This window comes from Spinacia oleracea, chromosome 5, assembly GCF_020520425.1.
Source record: "Spinacia oleracea cultivar Varoflay chromosome 5, BTI_SOV_V1, whole genome shotgun sequence".
NCBI classification, from domain to species: domain Eukaryota; kingdom Viridiplantae; phylum Streptophyta; class Magnoliopsida; order Caryophyllales; family Amaranthaceae; genus Spinacia; species Spinacia oleracea.
Genome location: NC_079491.1, coordinates 45,049,656 through 45,077,390, shown reverse-complemented (window position 1 = coordinate 45,077,390; position 27,735 = coordinate 45,049,656). Strand labels below are relative to the sequence as shown.

The following is a 27,735-nucleotide window of genomic DNA, read 5'->3' as shown; positions in this document are numbered from 1 at the left end:
TGTGGGAAATAGTGTGGCGGGCTAGTAACCCAAATAACAATATTGCTAAATTACAAATAGTAGCAACCATAGTATTCCTTTGATGTCTGCTGCCGGTTTCGCTTACAACTTTCTTAACGCAGCATCTTCTTCGCTCACCCGCCCTTATCTCACTTCCTCTCGCATTCTCCCCATCCTCTCTTTCTCTCTTCTTCCGCGGCCGCCGCCGCCACCACCTAGGTAAACCACCTCCTCCGGTGCTGCTATTTTTCGATGCAAATTTTGGTTTTTCGACTTAGGTTTGACTTTTTTTTCCAGGTACTTTTTCAGTTGTTGTAGAAGAATTTTCTCCATGGCTGGTGATTCCAAGGCCAAAACGGGTGATCCAAAGGCTAAAACTGGTGATTCTAAGGCTAAAACTGGTGATCCAAAGGCTAAAAATGGTGAGTTTGTGATTTTACGGTGTCAATTACTAAGTATATTATTATTAATGCAGTTGTTGATAACTTGGAATTTTTCTGGAAGTGTAGCTCAGAAGAAGAAGAAGGAAGTGAAGAAAGAGACTGGATTAGGGTTAACTTACAAGAAAGATGAGAATTTTGGGGAGTGGTATTCTGAGGTATTCGATTTAAGGTTTTATTTTTGGTTGATATATTTGGCAATGATTATTTGGGTTGAAATGTTATGTATGATTGATAATGCAGGTTGTCGTGAATGCTGAAATGATCGAGTATTACGACATTTCTGGATGTTACATTCTGAGGCCGTGGACTATGTCGATTTGGGAGGCTATGCAAGTGAGTAGTTGTTACCTTTTATTTCAATATGATGCAGAAACTTGTTGGAAAAAGAAACTGTGGATACCTTTAGCAATCGACCTTACTTGAGGAGGGGTGGGGGATCTTATGTTGCTGAGAAAGTCTCGGGGTTCCACGAGCTTGTCTGTGAAATGAGTTGGAATATTGTCAAAGCTTTATTGAATGTTTTTCCCCAATCCATTTTTTACTTTGTTAACTTTTGGTTAATAGTGGAATTGAGAAAATGGTGGGACTAAATGTATTTCATGTGAGAGTACCCAGGTGACCATTTAGGATGGAGGCAATATTTTGGGGACGGGTCAAAACGAGCCAAACAAAATGGGATTAAGGGGGTACTTATTGTTATAAACTTATAATATTTTTTTCTTATGCACTGATGTTATTATACGGCCAATATTCAATATGTCCATGATAATGTTATTTGACTGTAAACTGTAAAGACTGACATTCTGACCGACCAAACCGGACTAAACTTCAAAAAAACTAGTACTGCTCCCGACACAGCTGTTTTTTATGTTTTAAAGGTGAGTTTAATTTTTCAATTCATCATATAACTAAAAGAGTAAATGCATTTCATTTCGTGTTTCACTAAGAAAACAGTGAAAATAGTAACATAAGTTGGCATACTACTGGAAAAAATTAAAATATAGGGCACAAGTTGGCATACTACTTGAAATTCATCATATAACTAAGGGAGGGGAAGGGGCATGAATTTGTTTTTTTTTTTGTGGTGAAGAGACATGAAATTGGAGAAGGAAGGGGCATGGATTTTAAAGAAAATAAAATGGGAAGATGTTTTCAAGGAGGGACACGTGACATTCTATATTTCTTGTAAATTTTCATGTTATTAAATATTAGTATAGATCACCGTATTTCAACTTAGGAGAACATAGCCTAAATTTGTTATTTTTCTTTCTCAATATGTAATATCACAAGGCTAGTGGGGTTTGATCTAAGGTTGCAAGATTTTTTAAGTATTTCTTTTGGGAAGGAAGATATGGTATGCTATTCGGCATAGGCTTTGCTGGAGGGATTTCACTTGCTATCTCACCCAATCCTTGGTTAATACTTTTGGGCAAATTATGTTTGGGGTTTGAGGTTCCTCTTATTTTCTCCCCCCTATGTTTGGACGTAAGTGATGGGAGGTCCTGATGAGATCACACAGGGAGCCCTTTTTTAAATGCACGTTAGCATGATGTATTAATTTAAGGACAGTGTACATGATAAATTATACTCCCTCCGCCCTTAATATAGAGCCCGTTTGACCTTTTTCACGGGAATTAAGGTATTTAGAAAATTGCATGATTAACAACTAATGTTCTTGTACTTTACTAGAAAAGTACATAATTTATTTTATCTTTTAAACAAAAAACAAAAAGAAATAAAAAGAGAGGAAATTGTTGAATAGAAAAATGAAAAAAATTTCCATGGTACGAATGTTAATTATGCACATGTTTTGTAGTTAAAAGTGGGACAATTTGGGTGTTTAATTTGTTTGATAAGGGTATATTGAGCAAAAATCAATTAATTAAATAGGAAATTGTCAAACTAGGCACAATATTTTGGGACAACAAAATGGAAAACATACACTATATTATGGGATGGAGGGAGTACCGGAGTAGGATGTTTGAGAAGGACATAAAGTAAAAACCTTCAGGAATTCGCCAAAGTGATTTAAGGAAGGATTCAGCTATTTAATTTTTGATTGCAAGTGATATAAGTGGAGTATATGATTCGTTCGTCCTCATTTCTTCTCTTACATTATTAATGATAGTCTAGGATTTTTCAATCGTGTTGGACAAATGTCCAGGGTCAATTTGGAATTTTTTTTGTTGCAACAAGAATTCAAAGTGTTTGTTGATGAAATCCAATATGACTTTTCGCTAACTTTACCTTACTCAAAGCAACTCCTATCTTAGTCTCTTTTCTCTCCTTAACCTCATCTCGTTTAGAACGACAATTGGTGACTGATAAGAGTGGTGTCTGCCAGAAACCATTAGGGGAAGTTTCAAATTTTGTCAATCTAGAAGAGTAGAGAACTAGAGACAGTATAAAACAAGCTGATTTTATGCTTTTTCTGTCACCTTAAAATGTAGGTTTCAGGATTATAATATTTAGATTAGTTTACAAAAGGGTCAATTCTTTTAGATAAGTTCATACTTCCTCCCTTCTTTTTCTATTACAACTTATGAGTTATTATGATTGCCAATGCACAATTCAACCATGATATCTTTAATTGCCTTAATTGCTCTTCATTATTGCGTTATTAATTGTCTTACTTATGTAAAAGCGAAGTAATAGGATGACAGTACAACTATTATCTATTCTTTCCGTTTTTTTAATTACTTTAATTTATCAATGTAGTGAGGGTATTTTAGTCTTTTTTTGTGGACACCAATCCTTAAGCTCCCTTATCGAATAGAGATAAAAAGTTGATGTTTTGGAAGTGTATATTGACACGAATCTAACAAGACGGCACATGAGTACATGACTGTATTTTTCCGTGCGTAAAAATATCAACAGACGGTGAAAAGGTAGTGCGTGAATAGTGTAAAAACTCATGTGTTACGATAGAAAAAGAACCGGAGGAAGTATAAGATTATTGTGCACCTTGAAGAGAATTCAGTTTAGTTCAATTCAAGTTAGTTCTGACTTGTATAGTAAATTAAATTTGGATATGAGTTGTCAGGTTTAAAGAACAAAGCTTTAGTGAGGAAGATTGCATTTAATTACAGAGACTACTATGTTCATCTTCCCTGATTATTTTCAAAATCTCAGGAATTTTTTGATGCGGAAATCAAGAAGATGAAGATCAAGAATTGCTATTTCCCGCTGTTCGTCTCACCTGGTGTTTTGGAGAAGGAAAAGGATCACATTGAGGGTTTTGCCCCCGAGGTAAATTCATATGCGCACATTTGTCTAATTGAGCTATGGGAGAGGGAGACTGAGAGAGTTCAGACGATAAAGCAAAGCTGGCTCTGTTTCCAGTTTGATCAGAATGGAGAGCTGTTAGTTGAATTTCTAGGGTTTTTCTGCTCATTGCTTTCAACTTTTTGGATCATTGCATGCTTCTGATTATTGATTTTTTTTCTTCAGGTTGCATGGGTAACAAAGTCTGGACAATCTGACTTGGAGGTTCCTATTGCTATTCGTCCCACTAGTGAGACTGTTATGTACCCATACTATTCAAAGTGGATCAGGGGACACCGTGACTTGCCTCTAAGACTGAATCAGTGGTGTAATGTAGTCCGCTGGGAGTTCAGCAATCCTACTCCTTTTATCAGGTACTTTTACAAAATGCTTTCATATGCTCTTTTTACGTGGTTTCTATTTTTCCTGTTCCTTTTTTTACCTTAGTGTGTTATGCTTGATGGCTCTATTGGGACAGTACAATTATTTTGTCTTGTCATTTTTATTTTAAATATAAAGACTCGTGTAATGATAAAGAGTTGTTAAACTGAAGGTCTGGTAACTATGAAAGTATTACGAAGTATGTTGTATTCATGTTTTTTAGTTACCTTTGGTTGGTTGTTCAATTATACCATCCCACTAAGTTGTTAATTTAAGATCAAGACAACTATATGTAGAAGTGTTTGTATGTATAGAAGTGAATACTTGTCTTAGTCAAGAATTTAAGTTCTCCTTTTTGAGGCAGTTGTAACTTGTATAGTTGGAGTAAATTTTGCATTTAGAGTGAGCACTTGCCTATTCTTGATTTTTCTGGATAGAATTCTACCTGGTGGTTGGAAAAAATGATTATTGATTTGGCCATACTACTCTAAATGATCTATACTTCACACTCCCTTGGTATCTAATCAATGTATTGTTTCACCTGTTAAAACAAAGGCAAAAGTTCTATGGAAAGGAAGAAATGTACTCCTCTTTTTCAATATTATTATTGCACTATTTGGTATTTACCTATTAAGGAAGTTTCACAAATATTGCACCATACCCATTTTAGAAAATAAAATATTCACACTGCAATAAACCGTTACATGTTAACACTTGTTGCTTTATTTATTGTTTGCAATCATATGAGCTAGTTTGTATTTTTGCCTTTCTTTTTCTTCCTTTTTTCCACTACCTAAATTCTGTTCCAATATTATTATTGCACTATTTACCTTTTAAGGTAGTTTCACAATATTGCACCATACCCATTTGAGAAAATACAATTATTTGCTTTCACACTACGAGTACCCAATATACCGTTATATGTTAGCACTTGCTATTTTTAGCTTTGCAATCAGATGGGGTAGTTTGTATTTTTGCCTTTCTCTTTCTTCCTTTTTCCCACTACCTAAATTCTTGTGCAAAACTTGCATGGTTCAATAATATTGGAACGGAGGAAGTACAATGAAGCTGCTTTTCAAAGAAATCATTCTAGTGAGAGAAGAATGCTTTTCATAACTATTGTAGTTAGTTGTAGATGATCCTTTATATAGCAGCTAATTAAGGCTTGCTCATGTGTTTGTAGGAGTCGTGAATTTCTCTGGCAAGAAGGCCATACAGCTTTTGCAACACTGGAAGAGGCAGATGTTGAGGTATGAGTGTATGCACTGTACTTTGCTAACTATAAGAAAATTTAACTAAATACCTTATGCTACATCTCTAAAATTATACTTAAGGTGTTTGTTATGTCGTAGTCGTATACCGTTGTTATCTTTTGTCTCCCTCTCATTAGAAAGACGATTTATTTCACATTTTGAGTTGCTGTATATATGTCAGACCATAGCAAAAAGGCCCAAAACCTTAAAAGATTTGCATGTTACATTAAGTTGAAAGTATTATTTGTTTGTTTGTTTGGGGGGGGGGGGGGGGTCAGTGACCTAAGATGAAAATTGGATGCTAGGCAGCTAGGGCGAGGTAGATGAAGTGTCACCAAAAGATGATGTGAGGAGGAGACGTGGTTGATACTCGATGATGGACGTCAGAAGATATTCCAGGGAAGAAGTGCAGAAAGAGAAGAAAGAATTGATGTTACCATCTGGTTTTACTTGTTCTTAGTCTCCATGAACTTTAGCTGGAAGCTCTGTTTGCAGAATCTTTGACTACCCCCTCATACTCTGCAAGTGCTGCCATACTGGCATTGGTGGATAATATTAAAGAAATCTTGACTTTCTTAGTTGTGATGTAGTGTCCCAAATTCCATGATGGGAGCACCTGTAAATTACCCTGATTTCTGAAACACCCTAACCTGCCAGGACATATATGATAGGATTTTAGTATTTTAGATTTCTTAGTAGTCTGTACTCTCCGTAGAACATTTCAGATATGGAACCTCACTCCTAGCTTCACTAAGCTAAGCTAGGATGCTTCCATCGGATTCAGAGAGAGGGGCTCTTCCTTCTCTTTAGAATCCGTAGCCCCAAATCAGGAAAAACCCCTAAAGCCTGCTTCCCCTTTTTCTGTCTCTCACCATCAAATTCAAAGTCCTTCCGTAGCCAACTCTTGCTAGATCGTCACTTATTCTTCAATGCTCGTATTAAGCTCTAAGGTTCATTTCAGAACTAAATTAAATGGTTTTTCTTCTTTCCTTAAACAATGTCGCCCTTTTCCGTTCTCACCGCCTGCGGAATCAGATCCAAGGTTTGGTTACCTGGCTTTGATGATCTATCAGTTATCCTCTCTGTCTATTTTATGGATTGTGAGTTTAGTCTGAAAGTTCAAGAAAGGAATTCCTTGATGGTTGACTTTACCAACTGGCTTTGATAAATTCAGTGGTTTCTTTCCCATGAATTGGACTATAATCTCTGTTGGAGATTTATCTGATACAGTTAAAGATTTTCCTTGCCTTTTCTGAAGTTGCATATGCCTGTTGACTCTTTGTTCGATTCCCCTCTTGAATTTTACTGATTTGGATTTCTCACTTTTTTCCGCATTAAGTCAGAAATTTAAAGAAGCTTTTACTTGTTCATTTATAGTTCTGGAGTTGTTTAGGAGTGTGTTCTTATGACGGAGTTTATCCTTTTCATCTTTCGTTTGGTCCTTTTCTTAGTCTCCTTTTTAGTTTGTCTCGGCTACGTTTCTATGCATCTTTTCCTCTATTAATTTATTTTCCGTATGTAAAATTGTCCGGTCTTTAATCATCAATGTATGTTCAATAGATATTTCTTGCTGATTCTATCTCAGGATAGAACAAAAGATATTCCAACACTTTCTTGTCATTCCTCCCCCTTCTAAAAGCAAGGGATAAAACTATTCACAATCCTATTGAATTACTAGCCCTCTTTTAACTTCTTAAGCAGATGATCTTTTTCTTGTTGACCGCTTTTAATGGCTTTAATGAGCATCATGGCTGATAGAGTCTCCTTGAGTCAAAACACCCCTAGTATGCAGCTGATGATGAAAAATAAAAGGGACTTGCAGATCCTTCTCCTAATGTTCACCAAGATTATCTCGAAATTTTTATCGTATCTGAAGCATTTGAAGACATTCTAGGTTTTTCTTCTCCAAAGTTCTGATCAAAGGCGTCATTCACACTTTATATTGGTATGGGGAATTAGTTACCAATGCTCTAATGGAATAAATAAATACTTAAAAAAGAGAAGGTATGTTTTAGGGAGAGAGAACCATGATTTGATGTTGGGATTTAATCGTACCTCACATCAATGGATGACTTCTCCCAACTGAAATTGTGTTTGCTGCTCATTGAACCATGTTTTCAAGTGTTTGTAGCATACTGTCAAAAATTACATAGTCTAGTACTCTAGTGCTTAATTTTAAAAGGCGTGAGGCGCACCAACGCGCAAAAGTCTCTGGAGCCTAGCGGCAAGGCGAAGGCATGTGCCTTTCGCATGCAAGGCGCGCAAATTTTGAATTTTTTGTGATACTTATTTTCTGAAAGAATTTCAAATTAGTACTCCCTCCGTCCTAGAATAGTCATTACACTCTCCTAGGCACACAATTTAATGCGATAAGTAGTAGTGTGCTTATCAATTATTATTTTATTAAAAAGCAGATGTGATGGAAAGAGAATGTATGATATTTTTATATTGAAGGATAGGAGAGTTGAAATTAAAATATTTGTGTGGTGGGCCAAAGTGAGAAAGGGACATCTATTAAAATATAATAAAAACTTTCTTAAAATGGATTGGAAAAAAAAGTGTAACGAGATTCTGGGACGGAGGGAGTATTACATTTTGTCACAAAGGGTTAAAATAGCAATTATAGTAAAATCAAAAGCCTTTTTGAGGAAAAACCAAACAAAAAAGGGACTAAGGAAAGTTCAATTAACTTTTTAATCATTGGCTTTTCATTTAGATTATCAAAAGAAGTGCCGCACATCTTACATAAATCAATTACTTTAAAATAGAAAAAGGAGGAGTTTGCATGACCTGTCTCTTAAAGAGACATCGAAAAAATGGAAAAAGTTTAGTGTTTTCTCTCTCTTTTCTATATAGTAAATTCTAACGGTTAGGGTGTCATTAAAGTCATGTGGTTTTGGTCTTTTTTTTCTAAAAAATATTTCCCTTGGAGCCTTATACCATAAGGCTCGTAGAACCCTGGGCAAAAGGCGCAAAGGCGCGCTCCCTTTGGAGGGGGCCTGGAGCCTAGGCACGCTTTCTAAAACTAAGGTCTGGTGTTTGCTCTTTGTACTCTAATTCTGTTGGATGTTGATGGGTAACCAATAGAATTAATTTTTGCCTTTCTGAAGAACAAAAGTGAAATGAATCCTTTTGTATTTTTTTATAATCGTATAGTTGTGAAGTGGTATTGATCCACTAGTGGTTAAATGAGTAACTTAATGTTATCTTATTTTTTGATTTGCTGCATTAGGTTCTCGATATATTGGAACTCTACCGGCGAATATATGAAGAGTTTTTGGCTGTTCCGGTTGTCAAGGGAAAGAAAAGTGAATTGGAGAAGTTTGCAGGTGGATACTACACAACAAGTGTTGAGGTAGTCACTGTTTTTCAGTGAGCTGAAACTTCTTTTCATATAACTTCTTCTATGTTGATTATAAGGATCTCGAAGAGAGTTGTAATATGTTTTTGAGATGTAGTTTTGTCTTGTTGCACTCTAAAAAAAGATTCCGAAATTATATATTCTCTTCTATTCCAGGCATTTATTCCAAACACTGGACGTGGTGTTCAAGGTGCAACCTCACATTGTTTGGGTCAAAATTTTGCAAAGATGTTTGAAATCACTTATGAAAACGAGAAAGGAGAGAAGGCAATGGTCTGGCAGAACTCATGGGCGTACAGTACCAGAACGGTTTGCTTTCCACCCTTCATTTTCTTGCTATTACTGTTATTTTTGTTTTAGTGGAACTTGCTTTTGTGCGACTTTTCTTCTTGCAGCACCGTAGTTTAATTCGTTTATGGACCTTGTTGGAACACAGTAGACTGTTGCCAACTAGATAAAAGAGCTGATCAGCTAATGCATTTCTCTGTTCCTAAGTTTAAACATATGCTACGAATCGACAAAGTTGGGATAAATGAAGAGATGAAATGTGAAGCTTAAGAGTGTGTTCTCTTCATCTTATAGGACTTGAAATCATCTTAACTTATAAGACCTTATTTAACTTATAGGAGTTTATAAGACCTTATTTAACTTATTGGACCTAATAAGACTTTATAAGACCTTATCAAACCTTGTTGGACCTTATTTAAAGTTTATTAGATTATTTATGAATATTTAGCCATTGGAATTTTCATAACAGTTGATTGCAAATATTAATAAATACTACCTCCGTTCCCAAATGATCTTTCCACTTACTATTTGCACGTTAATTAGGAACTTTGATGAACATGTGATGGTGGGGATAACAAATGGGAAAATGAGTGGCCGTAAATTGCCAAACAATGTAAGTGGGTGAAAATTAATATTAGGTGCGCCTCACTTCAGTGAGGTGCACCAAGGCGAGCCTAAGGCGCAGGGAACCCCAAATCGTCTAGGTGCATCTTGGGCCTTTTTGGATATGGTGGAAATTACGATTTATTTGTATGGCAATATTTATTGTTTGTTTGGTGAATTCTTGCCATTATTTGGTTCTTAAGTTGCTCTTTTTTTGTACGTATACTCATTTGATTCACTGTGGATCTTGTTATTGTACATTCGCAATGAGGAATATATCATTACGTTTTTGGTCACCCTCCAATGAGATTTTTAGGGAGCAAGAGGCGGTAATATTGTTCTAATATAAGAGGAATTGAGTGTCACTTGTTTGTTGAATATGAAGGGTTCCTCACGGCTTCTTTTAGATTTGATTTTCTTTTTTCCTGTCAATTTGCAGATAGGGGTCATGGTGATGACACATGGTGATGACAAAGGCTTAGTTTTGCCACCTAAAGTAGCAGCTGTCCAAGTCATTGTGGTACCTGTTCCTTTCAAAGATGCTGATACACAAGGAATCATTGATGCTTGTGCTGCTACTGTCAAAACTTTAACTGAAGCAGGCATTCGGGCTGAGGGAGATCTTAGGGATAACTATTCTCCAGGCTGGAAGTACTCACACTGGGAGATGAAAGGTGTTCCTTTGAGGCTTGAGATTGGACCAAAAGATTTGGCCAATAATCAGGTAGATGCCGTAAATCTAATGCATGTCTCTTGTAAACCCTGAGCTATCATTTTCAGTCTGTGAAAGTCTCAAGTTGGTCAATTTTATGATTTAGTTTTTTCTTATCTTAATATTTCTATGTTTGGCTTATCTGTTTAATAGTTCAAATGTGATGGTGTTGCTTATCTGTGTAATATTTTTCTTATCTTATGTTTTTCATCATTGCTATATCTGCTGAGTTCCTCTGTCCCTTTGAGGCTTTGATACTGGAATAGTTTGCAATACATTCAAAAATACCCGAAGCGAATACAGATATGCGGTCACTGAGTTGACCGAAATAGCATCATAACTGAACAAGAATCTTACAATTTTCCTTGGTGATTGTGATGGCTGATGTAGTAATGTAATGGCCTACAGTAGACATTGTGTTGTTATAGAAAGCGCATTCCTATGCACACTGGTCTATTGCCTGAAAGAGATTTGATTTAGTGATTATTGTTCTGATATGTTTCTTAGTGATCCACTGAATAGGTTTCGTACATGGTCCCATTGGACTAACTTCAGCATGGTTGTACAGGATCTTTGTGGCAAACTGTTTACCTGCACAGACCCCTTACTTCCCCTTTCTAAATAATCACTGAAATCTAATACTCCCTCCACCCTTAGTTTTAAAAGGCGCGAAGCTCACCGAAACTCGAAAGTCCCTGGACCCTAGGTGCAAGGCAAAGGCGCACAATTTTTTTAATTTTTGTGGTATTTATTTACTGAAAAAAATTCGAGTAATATTACTTTTTGTGACAAAGGGTTAGAATAGTAATTACACTAAAATAAAAGCCTTTTGAGGGGAAAAAACAAACAAAAAGGGGACGAAGGAAGGTTTTTTAGTCATTGGCTATTCATTTAAATTCTCAAAAACATAAAAAGTTACATTAAAATAGAAAAAGGAGGAGTTTACATGACTTATCACTAAAAGAGACAAGGGAAAATGAAAAAAGTTAGGATTTTCTCTCTTCTGCTTTCAATATAGTAATTCTAACCGTTAGGGAGCCATTAAAGTCACGTGGTTTTGGCCTTTAAAAAAAAAATATCTGTCAACAATTGGAGCCTTATACTATAAGGCTCATAAAGCGCTCCGCCTTGAGCCTGGAGGCACATAAAGCGCTCCGCCTTAGCCTGGGAAAAGGCGCGCGCCTGTGCCTTGAGCCTAGGCGCGCGCCTGCGCCTTGAGCCTAGGCGCGCTTTTTAAAACTAAGCCTCCATTCCTTAATGTTTACCCTAGTTTCTCTTTCTGTTTGTCCCTTTGAGTTTGCCCCATACCATTTGTGGCCTTTTTTGTCCCCACTTGTCTCCGGATGTCTCCACTCTGCTAATTAATGCAGGAAAAAGACAAACAGAATACATAAATGCACAATTTTGCCCACCTCTTAAAAAAGTGAAATTGTTTGCTACGAGGGAAACAATAAGGGGTGGAGGGAGGAGTTCAGACACTGTTCCTTTGGCATTTTAACTCATATTTTGGTGGAGGACTGCCTCACCAAAATGTGCTCATTCATGCTTTTATTTTTATGTTGACAACATGTTTCTCCAGGAGAACTTAAACAGTGATGCATCGCTTGTGCTTCATATGTAGCCATTGGCCACATCAGTTTCATTGTTAGTTTCATAATTTGTAGAAGACAACTTAGGTTGAGATTAACAAATTTATCAATTTTAGGCTCGTGCTGTTCGACGTGACAATTCGGCCAAGAAGGATCTACCCATGGCAAATTTGGTCGATCAGGTGAAAGAATTGTTGGATACAATTCAACAGAACATGTTTGATCTTGCGAAGGAGAAGAGAGATGCGTGTGTTAAAGAAGTTAGGACATGGGATGAGTTTGTGGAAGCGTTGGCACAGAAGAAACTGATTTTAGCTCCTTGGTGTGATGAAGAGGTATCATGGTTTTACTTTAAAACTTACTTTTGAGTTTAAATTTAGCATTGAAAAGTTCTCCACTGTGTCTTGATTCTCGTTTCTGATCTTTTTTTCTTAATGTAGATGTTACTTTCTCATGATAGGGACATTCATCTTGATCGTTTTCTTTACATGGACTCGATGATAATTTGATGTTATCTAAGTAAATCCAACTTAAGTAAAATCTAATATTTCTTTCCACCACACTAAAAAGAAGGGTACAATCTAATATATGCTGTTTTCTTACAAGAAAGTTGTGACTTTACTCACTGCAATCACGTGATGTTAAGCTTTAGATATTGACTTGCTCAAGTATTTAATTCTTGTGTTAGTATGGGTATACTTTGTGAGTACTGTGCAGTTTTCCATAGTGATGTACTAATGTGCGACCTGTAGAGGTATTTGGATGAATACTAGTAGAGGAACTGAAATTTCAATGCCTACACAGTTGTAAAATGGTTATTTGTAAAATCCTGTTCTCTCCTAATAACTGTGACTTAAACAGTAAATTAGAAACCAGGTTTTCCAACCTTTCACCAAAAAGGACCCCTTAGTTTCTGTTTCACCGTTTGGGACCTCAAGTTAATTTCTCGGCAACTAAACCCGAGTTTAACCAAACATTGTGTTCCTAATAACTGTGACTTAAACAGTAAATTAGAAACCAGGTTTTCCAACCTTTCACCAAAAAGGACCCCTTAGTTTCTGTTTCACCGTTTGGGACCTCAAGTTAATTTCTCGGCAACTAAACCCGAGTTTAACCAAACAATGTGTTACAAAACTTTAGTCCTTCAAAAAAGTTCACAAAAAAAAAGAAGGAAAACATAGCCATTGTATTGGGGTGGATAAAACGTGAAGAATATACAAATCCCCTCCCCCCCTCAAGAAGAGAAGCACAAGATCCACCAGATGTGTATTTTGGAAGGCCTGCAAAATCTTGAATTGTATGTGATAATTTCCTTTGTAGACAATTGATGCATCGTTTTTAATCTCTTCAGGAAGTTGAGAAAGATGTCAAAGCTCGAACAAAAGGAGAGATAGGGGCTGCTAAGACTCTGTGTTCACCATTTGACCAGCCAGCACTGGAAGAAGGTACGGAATTTCTTGGCAAATTAAATTATATAACCTCCATACTGCATTACTGTCACATGCTAGTTTTGAAGTATTTTTCGTCACTTGTTTAGACAACTCATCATATAGGTTTCCTGTATAGTATACGATTCTAAGCTCCTGCATTGTAACCCAACACTGTCTAGTCTTTTTTTTTTTTTTTTTGACATAGGCTAAACGTGCATAAATAAAATAGAGTTTACATATTACATCTACATACTAATTAAAATAGGGTCGCTAGAGACCTTTACATCCATACTACGATCAAACCTCTCATAATCCCACAGCATAAAACATGAAAAATATAAAAAACTTCATCTTCAAATTGCCAAGATTGCTTGAACGATCCTTCACCACATTTAGAAGGTTGCACTTGAAAAACCAACAACTTGTGTTCCCCAAAACCGAAAGAACTTGGGTGATTGCGAAACAGAGGATGGAGCTAACACTATGAAAGTATGAAGTAAGGTTGAGCTAACACTATGAAGTAAGGTTAAGGGAAGGTGTGGAATGAACCAATTGTCACAGTCTAATTGCCTAACCAGAGTCACAATTACATGTAGCTCGGTACCCTGAACTTTGGGTACACTCTTGGTTGACAAGCTATAAATCCCCAAAAATTTCATTTGGGGAGCTGCCTTCGGATAACTGATTTTCAAAGCAACAGAACAAGCCATTGCTAAGCTAAAATGAAAACTAAACAAGTTTAGTTCCCCACTCATCTTTCGATTTAAGGAGTCAAAAGAAAACGCAGATGGACCATAAAACCCAATTTGAACGTTCACCACACAAACAAGGAAAACCACTAACTTCAACCAACACAAACCCTTTAAATCCTCTTACAATCCCTAAGCCCCTTACCCACAAACCTAACTCAGGTCCTTCATCCTCCGACAACAACCACAATTGAAAAACTAAATCCAAAACCCACCTTTGACAACTAACAAACCAAGCAATCCCATAAAGGCCCAATTCAAGGGAGAAAACGAAGAACCAACTTAAGAACATAATTAAGTTATAAAAACATAACAACACTGTCTAGTCCCGGAACTGATTATCATTTTTTCTAAAGTCATCATGTAATAATGTAGAAGTCATCTTCTTTCTAAAACATTCCTACACGCTCAGTTATGTACTTTAGACGTCTTAGACATTCCTACACCTAAAGTGTTTTTTTTCTATTTCTCTCTCTTTCTAGGTACCCTTTGCTTTGCCTCTGGAAAGCCGGCTAAGAAATGGACATATTGGGGCAGAAGCTACTAGATTACTATCTTTGTTGTTCTCATATTTTCGTACATCACTGATAATATTGTGTGTTTTCTCCAAGTACTCTCTTTATATTGTAGACAGGTGTTCGACGTTTTCATAGTCTACCAGAACGGGTAGCTGTTGTTCGAGACTTCGTAAAACATGTCAATGCCTCGAGATCTTGATTTGAGGAAAAAAAAGATTTTTTTTACAGTACATTCCTATGTACTTCCTTTGTTTCACAATAGATGCATAATTTTACTTCTCACATTATCCAGTTACTAATTTTGACCATATTTATTACGGAGTACTAATACTAAAGACAAATTTTGTGTTTTTTATTTGTTATTGGGTTAACCTCAATATGTATTTTAAAAATATCTAATTTTAAAATTTATATAATATGTAATTAAAAATATGAATGGTCAAACTTGGTATATAAAGTGTATAAAGTAAAAAAAAAATCAATCTATTGTGAAATAAAGAAAGTATTAATATAGGCACAATAGTTAAGGGAGCTACCAACTATTTGATGAAAAATAATTGTAGCGTAGCTGAATATAAAAGATCTTAGCCGTCCATTTTTAAATTGCTTAATCTGAGTCACTTAAAGTAAGAAGAACTAATTTAAACGATAAAATTCGCTTAAAGAGCTGGTTGGTTGTTTGAATGCTTTCAAGACACTTATACTGAAAACAAAAGCTTTTGTGTAAGACCGTCTAATGGTTATACCACTTTTTGGCACTAATTAAACTAGTGTAAAACATTAGTCATAAGTAATAAAATCATAACTAATTAAATAACAAAATAGTTAAGGAATAAAGACAAATAGTTAAATTTATGAGTCGAATCTAATACATATATAAATAAAGGGGAGTTTTTTTAGGGAGCGTCCACGTAGGATATCCACGTCATCACGTATAATTAACTTATTAACTAATTAAATAAATAAAATTAGAGTCTTGACATGATTAAATTTTTATTAGACACCACCTAATATAATAAGATGGTAAATAATATAATAATGATAGATTTTAACTAAAATTTATCCTACTTCTCTTCTATCTTTTTACTACGTGTATATATACATATAAGTTTTTGATAGAAATTGCCAATAATCCAACGCTGAGTGGAAGGAGTAGCAGCAACGCTATTATGAAGTTTGTCAATTCCATGGCTTCCGAAAAGAATGATAATGGGCCCTCTATAAAGGGTCACTATGGTTCCTATGATCTTTGCTTTGGCTTGGTATCTTTCTTATGTCAACTTTCTCCAGCCTAAACCCAACATAAAAAATTATAAATTATGTTATTCATAAATTCATCACAACTCCAAGCCCAAGCCAAGGGACTCACGGGTGATCGACTGCTGCCATATTTCTAATGTTCTTCATCTATTTGCATGTTTATGTATATGTATATACTCCCTCTGTATTTATTTAAGGGATACACTTGCCTTTTCCGGTCGTATTTATTTAAGAGATACACTTGCCATTTTTAGTAACTTATCAACCCCACCATCTACTTAAATAATACATCTAATTTACCCTATGACCCACCATCCTATTAAACAAATAATTTCATAACCCCACCCCCATCTCCCACCCACCAAAATGACATGGTCCCCACTTGTTTACTTATTAAAATATCTACCCAACCCCACTTACTTTATTATTTTATTTTATTCAATTCTTCTTCTTAATACCCGTGCCCGACCAAGTGTATCTCTTACATAAATACGGAGGGAGTATGTATTATATGTTCAATTAGTATTTTACTGTGTTGGGGAGATGTGATTCATTGAAAAATCCACAAAAAATCCCAACCTCACCAAATAATATATGAAAAAAAAAATTGTACACAATTATCAGGCAAATTGCTCTATCTTTCTTCATCGTTTGTTGTGTTTGATTTTATATTTCTTAACTAACTCACGTACATTAATTTTTTACTGTGTTTCAATGTAAAAGTCGATGATGGAGTATTACACATATAGGTTGCACACAAGAAATATATAAAAGGGGTTTTTTTGGAGAGCATTTAGAGCGTCCACGTAAGATTTTCACGTCATCAGGTATAATTAACTTATTAACTAATTAAATAAATAATATTAGAGTCTTGTCATGACTAAGATAAAGATAGATTCCAACTAAAATGTATCCTAATTCTCTTGGGAGCGTCCACGTACGAACAATCATTAAATCGAATATTAATTATTTATAAAAATAGTAAATGGATAAATGTGGTAAAAAGATAAAATTCACTTCATAATATATTAAGATAGAAAAAGTAAATAGATAGAGTTTTGAGAAAAATAAAATTCTAATTTTATCAATTTATATAAACTCAATTTTCTTCTTAAAAAAATGTACAATTTTAATTAAGTTATTTTATTCATTTCGATATATTATGGTTCTCAAGTTTTCAATGCATAAAATATTATCGTACAACCCGGGCAACGACCGGGCTTCACAACTAGTAGTTATTATTTTCGAACAAATTTATTAATAACTAAAACTCATAAAATCTTAACTAATTGATCTCATTGCTTAACTAATCAGTTTCATTATTCAACTAATTGGTTCAGTGCTTAACTAATTAGTTCGGTGGCATAACTAATTTGTTTCGTTGCTTAACTAATTGAATTTCAAACTTAACTAATTGGTTTCAGCGGTTAACTAATTAGTAATGCATGCATAAAAGTGGTCTAACCGTTAGACCGTCTTTCCTAAAAGTTTGTATACTGACAATCCCCTCTAATGTTGTCTAGGGAGTAAAATTAATGTTTTTACAAAAACCATTAGGGTGCGTTCTGTTCACCTTAAAAAAATATGTTTCAGGTCCAATAAGTTCAGATAAGTTTCAATAAGTTTCAATAAGTTCCAATAAGTTCAGATAAGTTCCAATAAGTTCCAATAAATGCCAATAAGTTCAGATAAGTTCAAATAAGTTTCAATAAGTTTCAATAAGTTTCAATAAGTTACAATAAGTTCCCATGAGTTCCAAATTATTTATTATTTATTATTTATTATTTATTATTTATTATTTATGATTTATTATTTATTATTTATTATTATTATTTATTATTTATTATTTAATATTTATTATTTATTATTTATTATTTATTATTTATTATTTATTATTTATTATTTATTATTTATTATTTATTATTTATTATATTATTATTATTATTTATTATTTATTATTTATTATTTATTATTTATTATTTATTATTTATTATTATTATTTATTATTTATTATTTATTATTTATTATTTATTATTTATTATTTATTATTTATTATTTATTATTTATTATTTATTATTTATTATTTATTATTTATTATTTATTATTTATTATTTATTATTTATTATTTATTATTTATTATTTATTATTTATTATTTATTATTATTATTTATTATTTATTATTTATTATTTATTATTTATTATTTATTATTTATTATTTATTATTTATTATTTATTATTTATTATTTATTATTTATTATTTATTATTTATTATTTATTATTTATTATTTATTATTTATTATTTATTATTTATTATTTATTATTTATTATTTATTATTTATTATTTATTATTTATTATTTATTATTTATTATTTATTATTTATTATTTATTATTTATTATTTATTATTTATTATTTATTATTTATTATTTATTATTTATTATTTATTTATTATTATTATTATTATTATTATTTATTATTATTATTTATTATTTATTATTTATTATTTATTATTTATTATTTATTATTTATTATTTATTATTTATTATTTATTATTTATTATTTATTATTATTATTTATTATTTATTATTTATTATTTATTATTTATTATTTATTATTTATTATTTATTATTTATTATTTATTATTTATTATTTATTATTTATTATTTATTATTTCTTATTTATTATTTATTATTTATTATTTATTATTTATTATTTATTATTTATTATTTATTATTTATTATTTATTATTTATTATTATTATTTATTATTTATTATTTATTATTTATTATTTATTATTTATTATTTATTATTTATTATTTATTATTTATTATTTATTATTTATTATTTATTATTTATTATTTATTATTTATTATTTATTATTTATCACTCCCTCCGTTTCAAAATGTTTGTTACGTATTCCTTTTAGGGTGTTTCATAATGTTTGTTACATGGGAGAATATTTCCTTTTATAAACTTATTCTATTATCATTTTTTGTGCCAACTTTTAATTCTAATTGGTCTAATTTTTTCAACTCATTAAATTTTTCTACAATTTCCCAAGTATGTTAAGTTAGCAATCTTTGTGATTATCAATTTTTGGTTCATTTTGATAAATAATACAATCTTATTGGTTGTTGTAGTGATTAGTGGATTGAGATTTTATTTGGGTTTATTTTTTTAATAAAAAAGAAAAAGAATCTTTGTTATAAGTTAATAAACGTGCAAAAGTCCAAACGTAACAAACAAAATGAAACGGAGGGAGTATTTATTATTTATTATTTATTATTTATTATTTATTATTTATTATTTATTATTTATTATTTATTATTATTATTTATTATTTATTATTTATTATTTATTATTTATTATTTATTATTTATTATTTATTATTTATTATTTATTATTATTATTTATTATTTATTATTTATTATTTATTATTTATTATTTATTATTTATTATTTATTATTTATTATTTATTATTTATTATTTATTATTTATTATTTATTATTTATTATTTATTATTTATTATTTATTATTTATTATTTATTATTTATTATTTATTATTTATTATTTATTATTTATTATTTATTATTAATTATTTATTATTGATTATTGATTATAAATTATTAATTGTTTATTATTTATTATTTTTTATGAATATTATTTATTATGTATTATTTATTATTTATTATTATTATTTATTATTTATTATTTATTATTTATTATTTATTATTTATTATGTATTATTTATTATTTATTATTTATTATTTATTATTTATTATTTATTATTTATTATTTATTATTTATTATTTATTATTTATTATTTATTATTTATTATTTATTATTTATTATTTATTATTTATTATTTATTATTTATTATTTATTATTTATTATTTATTATTTATTATTTATTATTTATTATTTATTATTTATTATTTATTATTTATTATTTATTATTTATTATTTATTATTTATTATTATTATTTATTATTTATTATTTATTATTTATTATTTATTATTTATTATTTATTATTTATTATTATTATTTATTATTTATTATTTATTATTTATTATTTATTATTTATTATTATTATTATTATTATTTATTATTATTATTTATTATTATTATTTATTATTATTTATTATTATTATTATTATTTATTATTTATTATTTATTATTTATTATTTATTATTTATTATTTATTATTTATTATTATTATTTATTATTATTATTATTTATTATTTATTATTTATTATTTATTATTTATTATTATTATTTATTATTTATTATTTATTATTTATTATTTATTATTTATTATTTATTATTATTATTTATTATTTATTATTTATTATTTATTATTTATTATTTATTATTTATTATTTATTATTTATTATTTATTATTTATTATTTATTATTTATTATTTATTATTTATTATTTATTATTTATTATTTATTATTTATTATTATTATTTATTATTTATTATTTATTATTTATTATTTATTATTTATTATTATTATTTATTATTTATTATTTATTATTATTATTTATTATTTATTATTTATTATTTATTATTTATTATTTATTATTATTATTTATTATTTATTATTTATTATTTATTATTTATTATTTATTATTTATTATTTATTATTTATTATTTATTATTTATTATTTATTATTTATTATTTATTATTTATTATTATATTATTATTTATTATTTATTATTTATTATTATTATTTATTATTATTATTTATTATTTATATTTATTATTTATTATTTATTATTTATTATTTATTATTTATTATTTATTATTTATTATTTATTATTTATTATTTATTATTTATTATTATTATTTATTATTTATTATTTATTATTTATTATTTATTATTATTATTTATTATTTATTATTTATTATTATTATTTATTATTATTTATTATTTATTATTTTTATTTATTATTTATTATTTATTATTTATTATTATTATTAATTATTATTATATTATTATTTTAATTATTAATTATTAATTATTAATTTTTAAATATTAAATATTATTAAATATTAATTATATTATTAATTATTAATTATTAATTATTAGTTATTAATTATTAAAATTAATTATTAACTATTAACTATTAACTATTAACTATTAACTATTAATATTAATTATTAATTATTAATTATTATTATTTATTATTTATATATTATTATTTATTATTAATTATTTATTATTTATTTTTATTATTTATTATTTATTATTTATTTTTTATTTTTTATTTATTATTTATTATTTATTATTTATTATTTATTATTTATTATTTTTATTTATTATTTATTTTATTTATTATTTATTATTTATTATTTATATTTATTTTTATTTATTATTTATTATTTATTATTTATATATTTTATTTATTATTTATTATTTATTATTTATTATTATTATTTTATTTATTATTTATTATTTATTATTTATTATTTATTATTTATTATTTATTATTTATTATTTATTATTATTATTATTATTATTTATTATTTATTATTTATTATTTAGTATTTATTATTTATTATTTATTATTAATTATTTATTATTTATTATTTATTTTTTTTTTTTTTTTGGCAAATAAAAATTTTATTAACCAAAAGGAAAGAGCAACAGCTCAAATATTACAAGCACCAGAACAACTGGAGCACTAGTTCCCCAACAGGAACAAAACAGAGCCACCTAGACTAGAACCTGACAGCAACAGGCCTAATACAGCAACAAAGCAATGTCTGAATCTCTACATCTGCAAGCAACCTTAAACACAATTTCTTTAACAATTTGCTCAGCTGATTGAACATGACCAGCAAAGACTCTTTGATTCCTTTGAATCCACAGGCAATAGACTGCTTCAGCAAAACCAGCAAGGAGAAGTTTGCTCACAGCAGTGCATTTTTTACTCATCCTCATAGCAAAATGGAGCTCCTGATCAAAAGCTTGGCTGCTCCTATTGATATTTAGAATCTGCAGGAATTTCTGCCAGACTTGTCTAGCATAAGAACACTGAAAGAACAAGTGCTGCACTGATTCTGGATCAACACCACATAAACTGCAAACACCATCAGTAACTATGCCCCACTGCAAGAGTCTGTCTTTGGTAGAAAGCCTCCCATGAACAGCTAGCCACAAAATGAAAAGACTCTTAGGGCTAGCAAAGTTATTACAAACCACTCTCCTCCACTGAACTTTAGGAAACTGACCCAACAAACATAGGTACATCTTCTTGATAGAGTAACCACCAGTAGCAAAAAACAGTTGCTTGCACATAGGATCCCTTTTCAGCAAATCTCTACACCCCCAAATCTTCTTAAGAACCCAGGAAGCAGAACCTGGCAGAGCCATGGTGAACAAATCCTTGCCCTTGATATAGTATGCATTGACCCATTTAACCCATAGAGCATCAGGTTTGAAAGCCAAAGCCCACAAAAGCTTCAGAATAGCAGCTTTGTTCCAAAGATAGAAGTTTTTCACATTTTGCCCACCAGCAACTCTAGGTTTACACACTGAATCCCAAGCAATGGGAGCTTTCCTAGAGGTTTTGGTGTCACCAGTCCACAGATAGGTCCTACAAATTCTTTCTATCTCTCTGAGAACCTTTTTTGGGAGCATAAATATTTGGCTCCAGTAGGTTTGAAGGCTAAACAAGATCACCTTCACCAACTGTAACCTTCCAGCATAGGACAATTTCTTAGCAACCCAAGAAGAAACTCTAGAGTAGAATTTATCAATGAGAGGTTTACACTGGTTAATGGTAAGTTTGGCACTAGAAAGTGGAACTCCTAAGTATTTAAAAGGAAGACTGCCTTTAGAAATACCAAGAGAAACCATAATTGCATCTTGTTCCCACTGAGGAACACCAGAAAAATAGATCTCAGTTTTCTCCATATTAGCTACCAACCCAGAAGCTTGAGAAAAACAGGAAAAAGCTTTAAACATAAGCTGCAGGGAGATAATGTCACCTCTAGCAAAAAACAACAAATCATCTGCAAACATGAGATGAGTGAGCTTGATCTTCTCACATTTAGGATGATAATTGAAATCAGGATTGGTAGCCAAGTTCTTCATACATCTACTCAGATACTCCATGCAAATGGCAAACAAGAAAGTAGAGAGAGGGTCCCCTTGTCTAAGGCCTTTCTTTGCAGGAAAAGGCAGCATAGGTTTGCCATTAACAAGAATTGAATAGCTCACAGAAGTAACACAGGAGTGCACCCACTGAATGAACTGCCCAGGGAAGCCAAGCTCCTGTAACACCATGAAGAGAAAAGGCCATTCAACAGAATCATATGCTTTTCTCAAATCTACCTTAACCATACACCTAGGGGACATATGAGCCCTATTATATCCCCTAATCAGCTCAGTTGCAACAATAATGTTATCAGATATGTTCCTACCTGGCACAAAACCAGCTTGATATTCAGAAACCACTTCAGACACCACCCTTTGAAGCCTAGCAGTCAAGATTTTAGAAATAATCTTGTACATGGTAGAACAACAAGCAATGGGCCTAAACTGAGCAACAGAAGTAGGACATGGGACTTTAGGGACCAAAGTCACTGCAGTACAGTTAAACTTGCCATACAGAAAACCAGAATCAAAGAAATCCATCACTGCTCTATAAATATCATGTTTTATAATAGGCCAACTTTTCTTAAAAAAGAATGAGTTGAAACCATCCAAACCTGGGGCTTTGGAAGAGTCAATGCTAGCCAAAGCATCATCAATTCCACCTACAGTAACAGGCAAGCAAAGCAAAGCTCTAGAATCAGAAGATAAGACATTTCCATTTCTGATAGTAGGCACATCCAAGCCAGGCAGAGAAGAAGCAGCTGAACCCAGAAGCTGTTTATAGAAATCAATGATCTTGGACTGAATCTCAGTAAGATCAGTGATCTCCACTCCCCCATCTCCATGAAGCAGATGCACTTTATTTATACAGAATCTCTCTTTCATAGAAGAGTAAAAGAACTGGTGGTTAGAATCTCCCACTTTAACCCACTGAACCCTAGACTTCTGCTTAAGAGCTTGTTCTTCAATAGCTAACCACTTTCTGAGATTGCAAATAAGCTCTTTTTCAGTACTAAGCAAGTGAGGACTGTTATCACTCCTCATCTGAGTTTGCAGATTGTCTAACTCACTTCTATAATACTCAATTTTCTCAGCTGTATGAGAAAACTCCTCCTTATGTAAAACCTTTAGCTTGTGCTTAACTCTATTCAGCTTAAACCAGATTTGAGCCATTGGTCTACCCCTATCCTCACTATTCCAACACTCACCCACAATATTCTCAAAAGAGGAGTGATCTGCTAAATAGTTCAAAAATTTGAAAGGTCTCCCACCAGAAGAAGGGTTAGTAATGCAAGGAATGATAATAGGAGAATGATCAGATAAGGAAGGATTCAAGTATTTAGTAGACAACTCAGAAAAAGAGTCCATCCACTTCATGTTTCCAAATGCCCTGTCAATCCTGCTCCATACTCTAGGGTCATCTGTACCCTTGCTAGACCAAGAAAAAAACCATCCAGTGCTATGCAGTTCATTTAGGTCACAATCTGAAATACATTGATTAAAATCCCTAGTTTCTGCATTACTCACAGCATTTCCATTAATTCTATCCCCAGAATAAAGGATAGAATTGAAGTCACCAGCAACCAGCCAAGGACTAGCTGAACTGCTAGTACTCAGATGGTTCAACTCATCCCACAAAGCTTGCCTATGCCCAACACTATGCAAGCCATAAACAGCAGTAAAGAAAGAAGAAAATTTATGGTCCTTAGTGTGGATCCAACAATGAACATTTTGAGAGGAACTACTAAGAATCTGTAAGTCCACATCAGCAGTCCTCCAACCAACCCATATTCTACCTTTTGGAGAGTGAGGATAGTTGCAGAACCAAGTCCACACCCCCCCAAATCTCTTCTGAACCTTCTCCTTATTTCCAAGCCTTACTCTTGTTTCTAATAAAGCTACTACATGAATACTATGATTATTAAGGAACCTCCTAACTTCATTAGCTTTGAGAGGCTCATTAAGCCCTCTTATGTTCCAAGTACAGATATTCATGGATTAGGAATTTAGGAGGATCTTTTCCAGAACCAACTACCCCATTCCCAACATTCTCATCTCCCTCACAATCAGATAAGTCCTCATCAGACTCTTGTTCCAACACAGAAAAAGAGTTCTCTACTCCCACAGCTGTACCACCTCCCTTGCTCTGAGTCTTCCTGGTAACAACCTTCCATCCAGTGTTTGAGTCTGGAGTAGGAAGACCTTGATTACAAGGAGTGACAACTTGAGCAGCAGCAGTAACAGGGTTCACTGGTTGAACCTTCTTTGGCACCCATACTCTCTTAGGTTTCCCAACCTGTTGAGGTTTCACAGGAGCTGTCTTAGCACAGTCATGCCCCACCTTGTTGCAGGATTTACAAAAGGGGGGGAGTCCAATCATAAACAACCTGTTGTTTCATCAGTTTACCTAGCTCATCTTCTATCCAGACACAATCAGGCAATGCCAAAGTGACATCCATTTCGATTAAAACCCTGGCAAAAGAGATTCTGTCCTGTCTAGTTGTGCAAGCATCAACAAATAAAGGAACACCCAAGCTGCTACCTATCCTACTCAACGAGTCAGAACTCCAACAATTGAGAGGAAGATTAGGGAACTTCACCCAAATGGGAATCACCCTAAGAATTTCTTCACAGAAATCAAAGTTTGCCTTCCATGGCTTAATAATCATGGCCTTGCCAAAGAAGAGGTGTGGACCATCTGCTAACACTGCATTCTTATCATCCATAGACATGAATTTCACCACAAAATATCCATCATCATGAAGAAAAATCTTAGGCGTGCTCACATAAGACCAATTTGCAGCAACATACTTAGACAAAGAAGCTATAGTAGGGGTATATCCTACAACATACAACACAATAGATTGCTGCCAGTGCTCATTCAATTTATCCAATTCTGAGGGTTGCAACTTAATCACTTTCTTTCCATCCTTAATAACAGGAGCAATAAAAGAGAGAGGAACTCCTTTACCTGCAAGTTTCGACCCTGCAACAACAGAGGACCACGACGGAGGCTTCTCAGGTTGTTCCATCTCCAATCTCCGATTAACTGGAGCATGCTGACCAGAAGCTCTCTGATACTCCGCAATCACCTCAAGCAACTCACGAGTGACAGGTCCAGTACTTGGATGAGGAAGGAATTTTGGATCTATATTAGAGGTATCAACAATCTCCTCCCCTCTAGCTTGATTCTCAATACTACGTTCAAGAGAAAGAGCTACTCTCCTTATGCGTGCCGCTGTTGTCTCCTGTAACATCTCCATAGAAGAAGCAGCTTGAAATCCAGTTGAAGGGGGAAACCCAAAATTCAACCCAGAGGTCGAGCTCAGACCCCCAACCCCTCTCATGGCATTATTCGACCGATTTTGATTACCAGAAGAAGATGACAAACCTTCCTGATTAGTTTTGTTAGAGTGAAGCTTCTTCCTCCCTCCCATTAATGGCGAAACGGTTCACGTTAGCTGAACACCCTAAACGTGCGCCGAGAGCATTTCTTGAGAGAGAAGAAAAGCGTATCACAAATTAGTTTTATTATTATTTATTATTTATTATTTATTATTTATTATTTATTATTGATTATTTATTATTTATTATTTATTATTTATTATTTATTATTTATTATTTATTATTTATTATTTATTATTTATTATTTATTATTTATTATTTATTATTTATTATTTATTATTTATTATTTATTATTTATTATTTATTATTTATTATTTATTATTTATTATTTATTATTTATTATTTATTATTTATTATTTATTATTTATTATTTATTATTTATTATTTATTATTTATTATTTATTATTTATTATTTATTATTTATTATTTATTATTTATTATTTATTATTTATTATTATTATTTTATATTATTATTATTTATTATTTATTATTTATTATTATTATTATTATTTATTATTTATTTTTTATCATTTAATTTTTATCATTTATCATTTATCATTTATCTTTTATCATTTGTCATTTATCATTTATTATTTATTTTTTATCATTTATCATTTATCATTTATCATTTATCATTTATCATTTATCATTTATCATTTATTATTTATCATTTATCATTTATTATTTATTATTTATTATTTATCATTTATTATTTATTATTTATTATTTATTATTTATTATTTATTATTTATTATTAATTTATTATTTATTATTTATTATTTATTATTTATTATTTATTATTTATTATTTATTATTATTATTTATTATTTATTATTTATTATTTATTATTTATTATTTATTATTTATTTTATTATTTATTATTTATTATTTATTATTTATTATTTATTATTTATTATTTATTATTTATTATTTATTATTTATTATTTATTATTTATTATTTATTATTTATTATTTATTATTTATTATTTATTATTATATTATTATTTATTATTTATTATTTATTATTTATTATTTATTATTTATTATTTATTATTTATTATTTATTATTTATTATTTATTATTTATTATTTATTACTCCCTCCGTCCCTTAATACTTGCACCGTTTTGACCGGACACGTTTGCCAATGCACAACTTTGACCACCAATATCTCTAACTACATATTATAAAAACTTATAAAAATATTAATATTTTGAAAATATATATTAAGATGAAGGCAACAATATATTATATACTAACATTTGTTTTCATATATTATAAATAATATAGGGTCAAAGTGAATTATGTGAATAGTGCAAAAGTCAAAACGGTGCGAGTATTAAGGGACAGAGGGAGTATTAGTAATAAGTTTC

At 30.7% G+C, this 27,735-nt stretch overlaps 2 protein-coding genes across 3 annotated transcripts; one reads left to right on the top strand and one right to left on the bottom strand.

Moving 5' to 3' along the window:
• The first annotated feature begins 62 nt into the window (after positions 1-62).
• On the top strand, positions 63-14,821 carry LOC110798449 (proline--tRNA ligase, cytoplasmic). Of its 2 annotated transcripts, none has more exons than XM_022003622.2 (13): positions 63-219; positions 298-422; positions 510-598; positions 684-776; positions 3,576-3,692; positions 3,894-4,081; positions 5,272-5,338; positions 8,574-8,696; positions 8,859-9,011; positions 10,033-10,317; positions 12,011-12,229; positions 13,246-13,339; positions 14,556-14,821. In XM_022003622.2, the coding sequence occupies exons 1-13, from the start codon at positions 83-85 to the stop codon at positions 14,618-14,620; spliced, it is 1,755 nt and encodes a 584-aa protein (XP_021859314.1). In that variant the 5' UTR covers positions 63-82; the 3' UTR covers positions 14,621-14,821. The 2 variants fall into 2 exon arrangements, with proteins under 2 accessions (XP_021859314.1, XP_021859315.1); XM_022003623.2 differs by having other exon boundaries at positions 66-219; positions 310-422.
• Positions 14,822-21,600: 6,779 nt separating this feature from the next.
• LOC130461486 (uncharacterized) lies at positions 21,601-26,396 on the bottom strand. Its single transcript, XM_056829604.1, has 3 exons — positions 25,347-26,396; positions 24,945-25,255; positions 21,601-24,892 (listed from the first exon to the last, which is right to left on the bottom strand). Exons 1-3 carry the CDS (start codon positions 26,394-26,396, stop codon positions 21,601-21,603), a joined length of 4,653 nt encoding a protein of 1,550 aa, XP_056685582.1.
• Between the last annotated feature and the right edge of the window lie 1,339 nt (positions 26,397-27,735).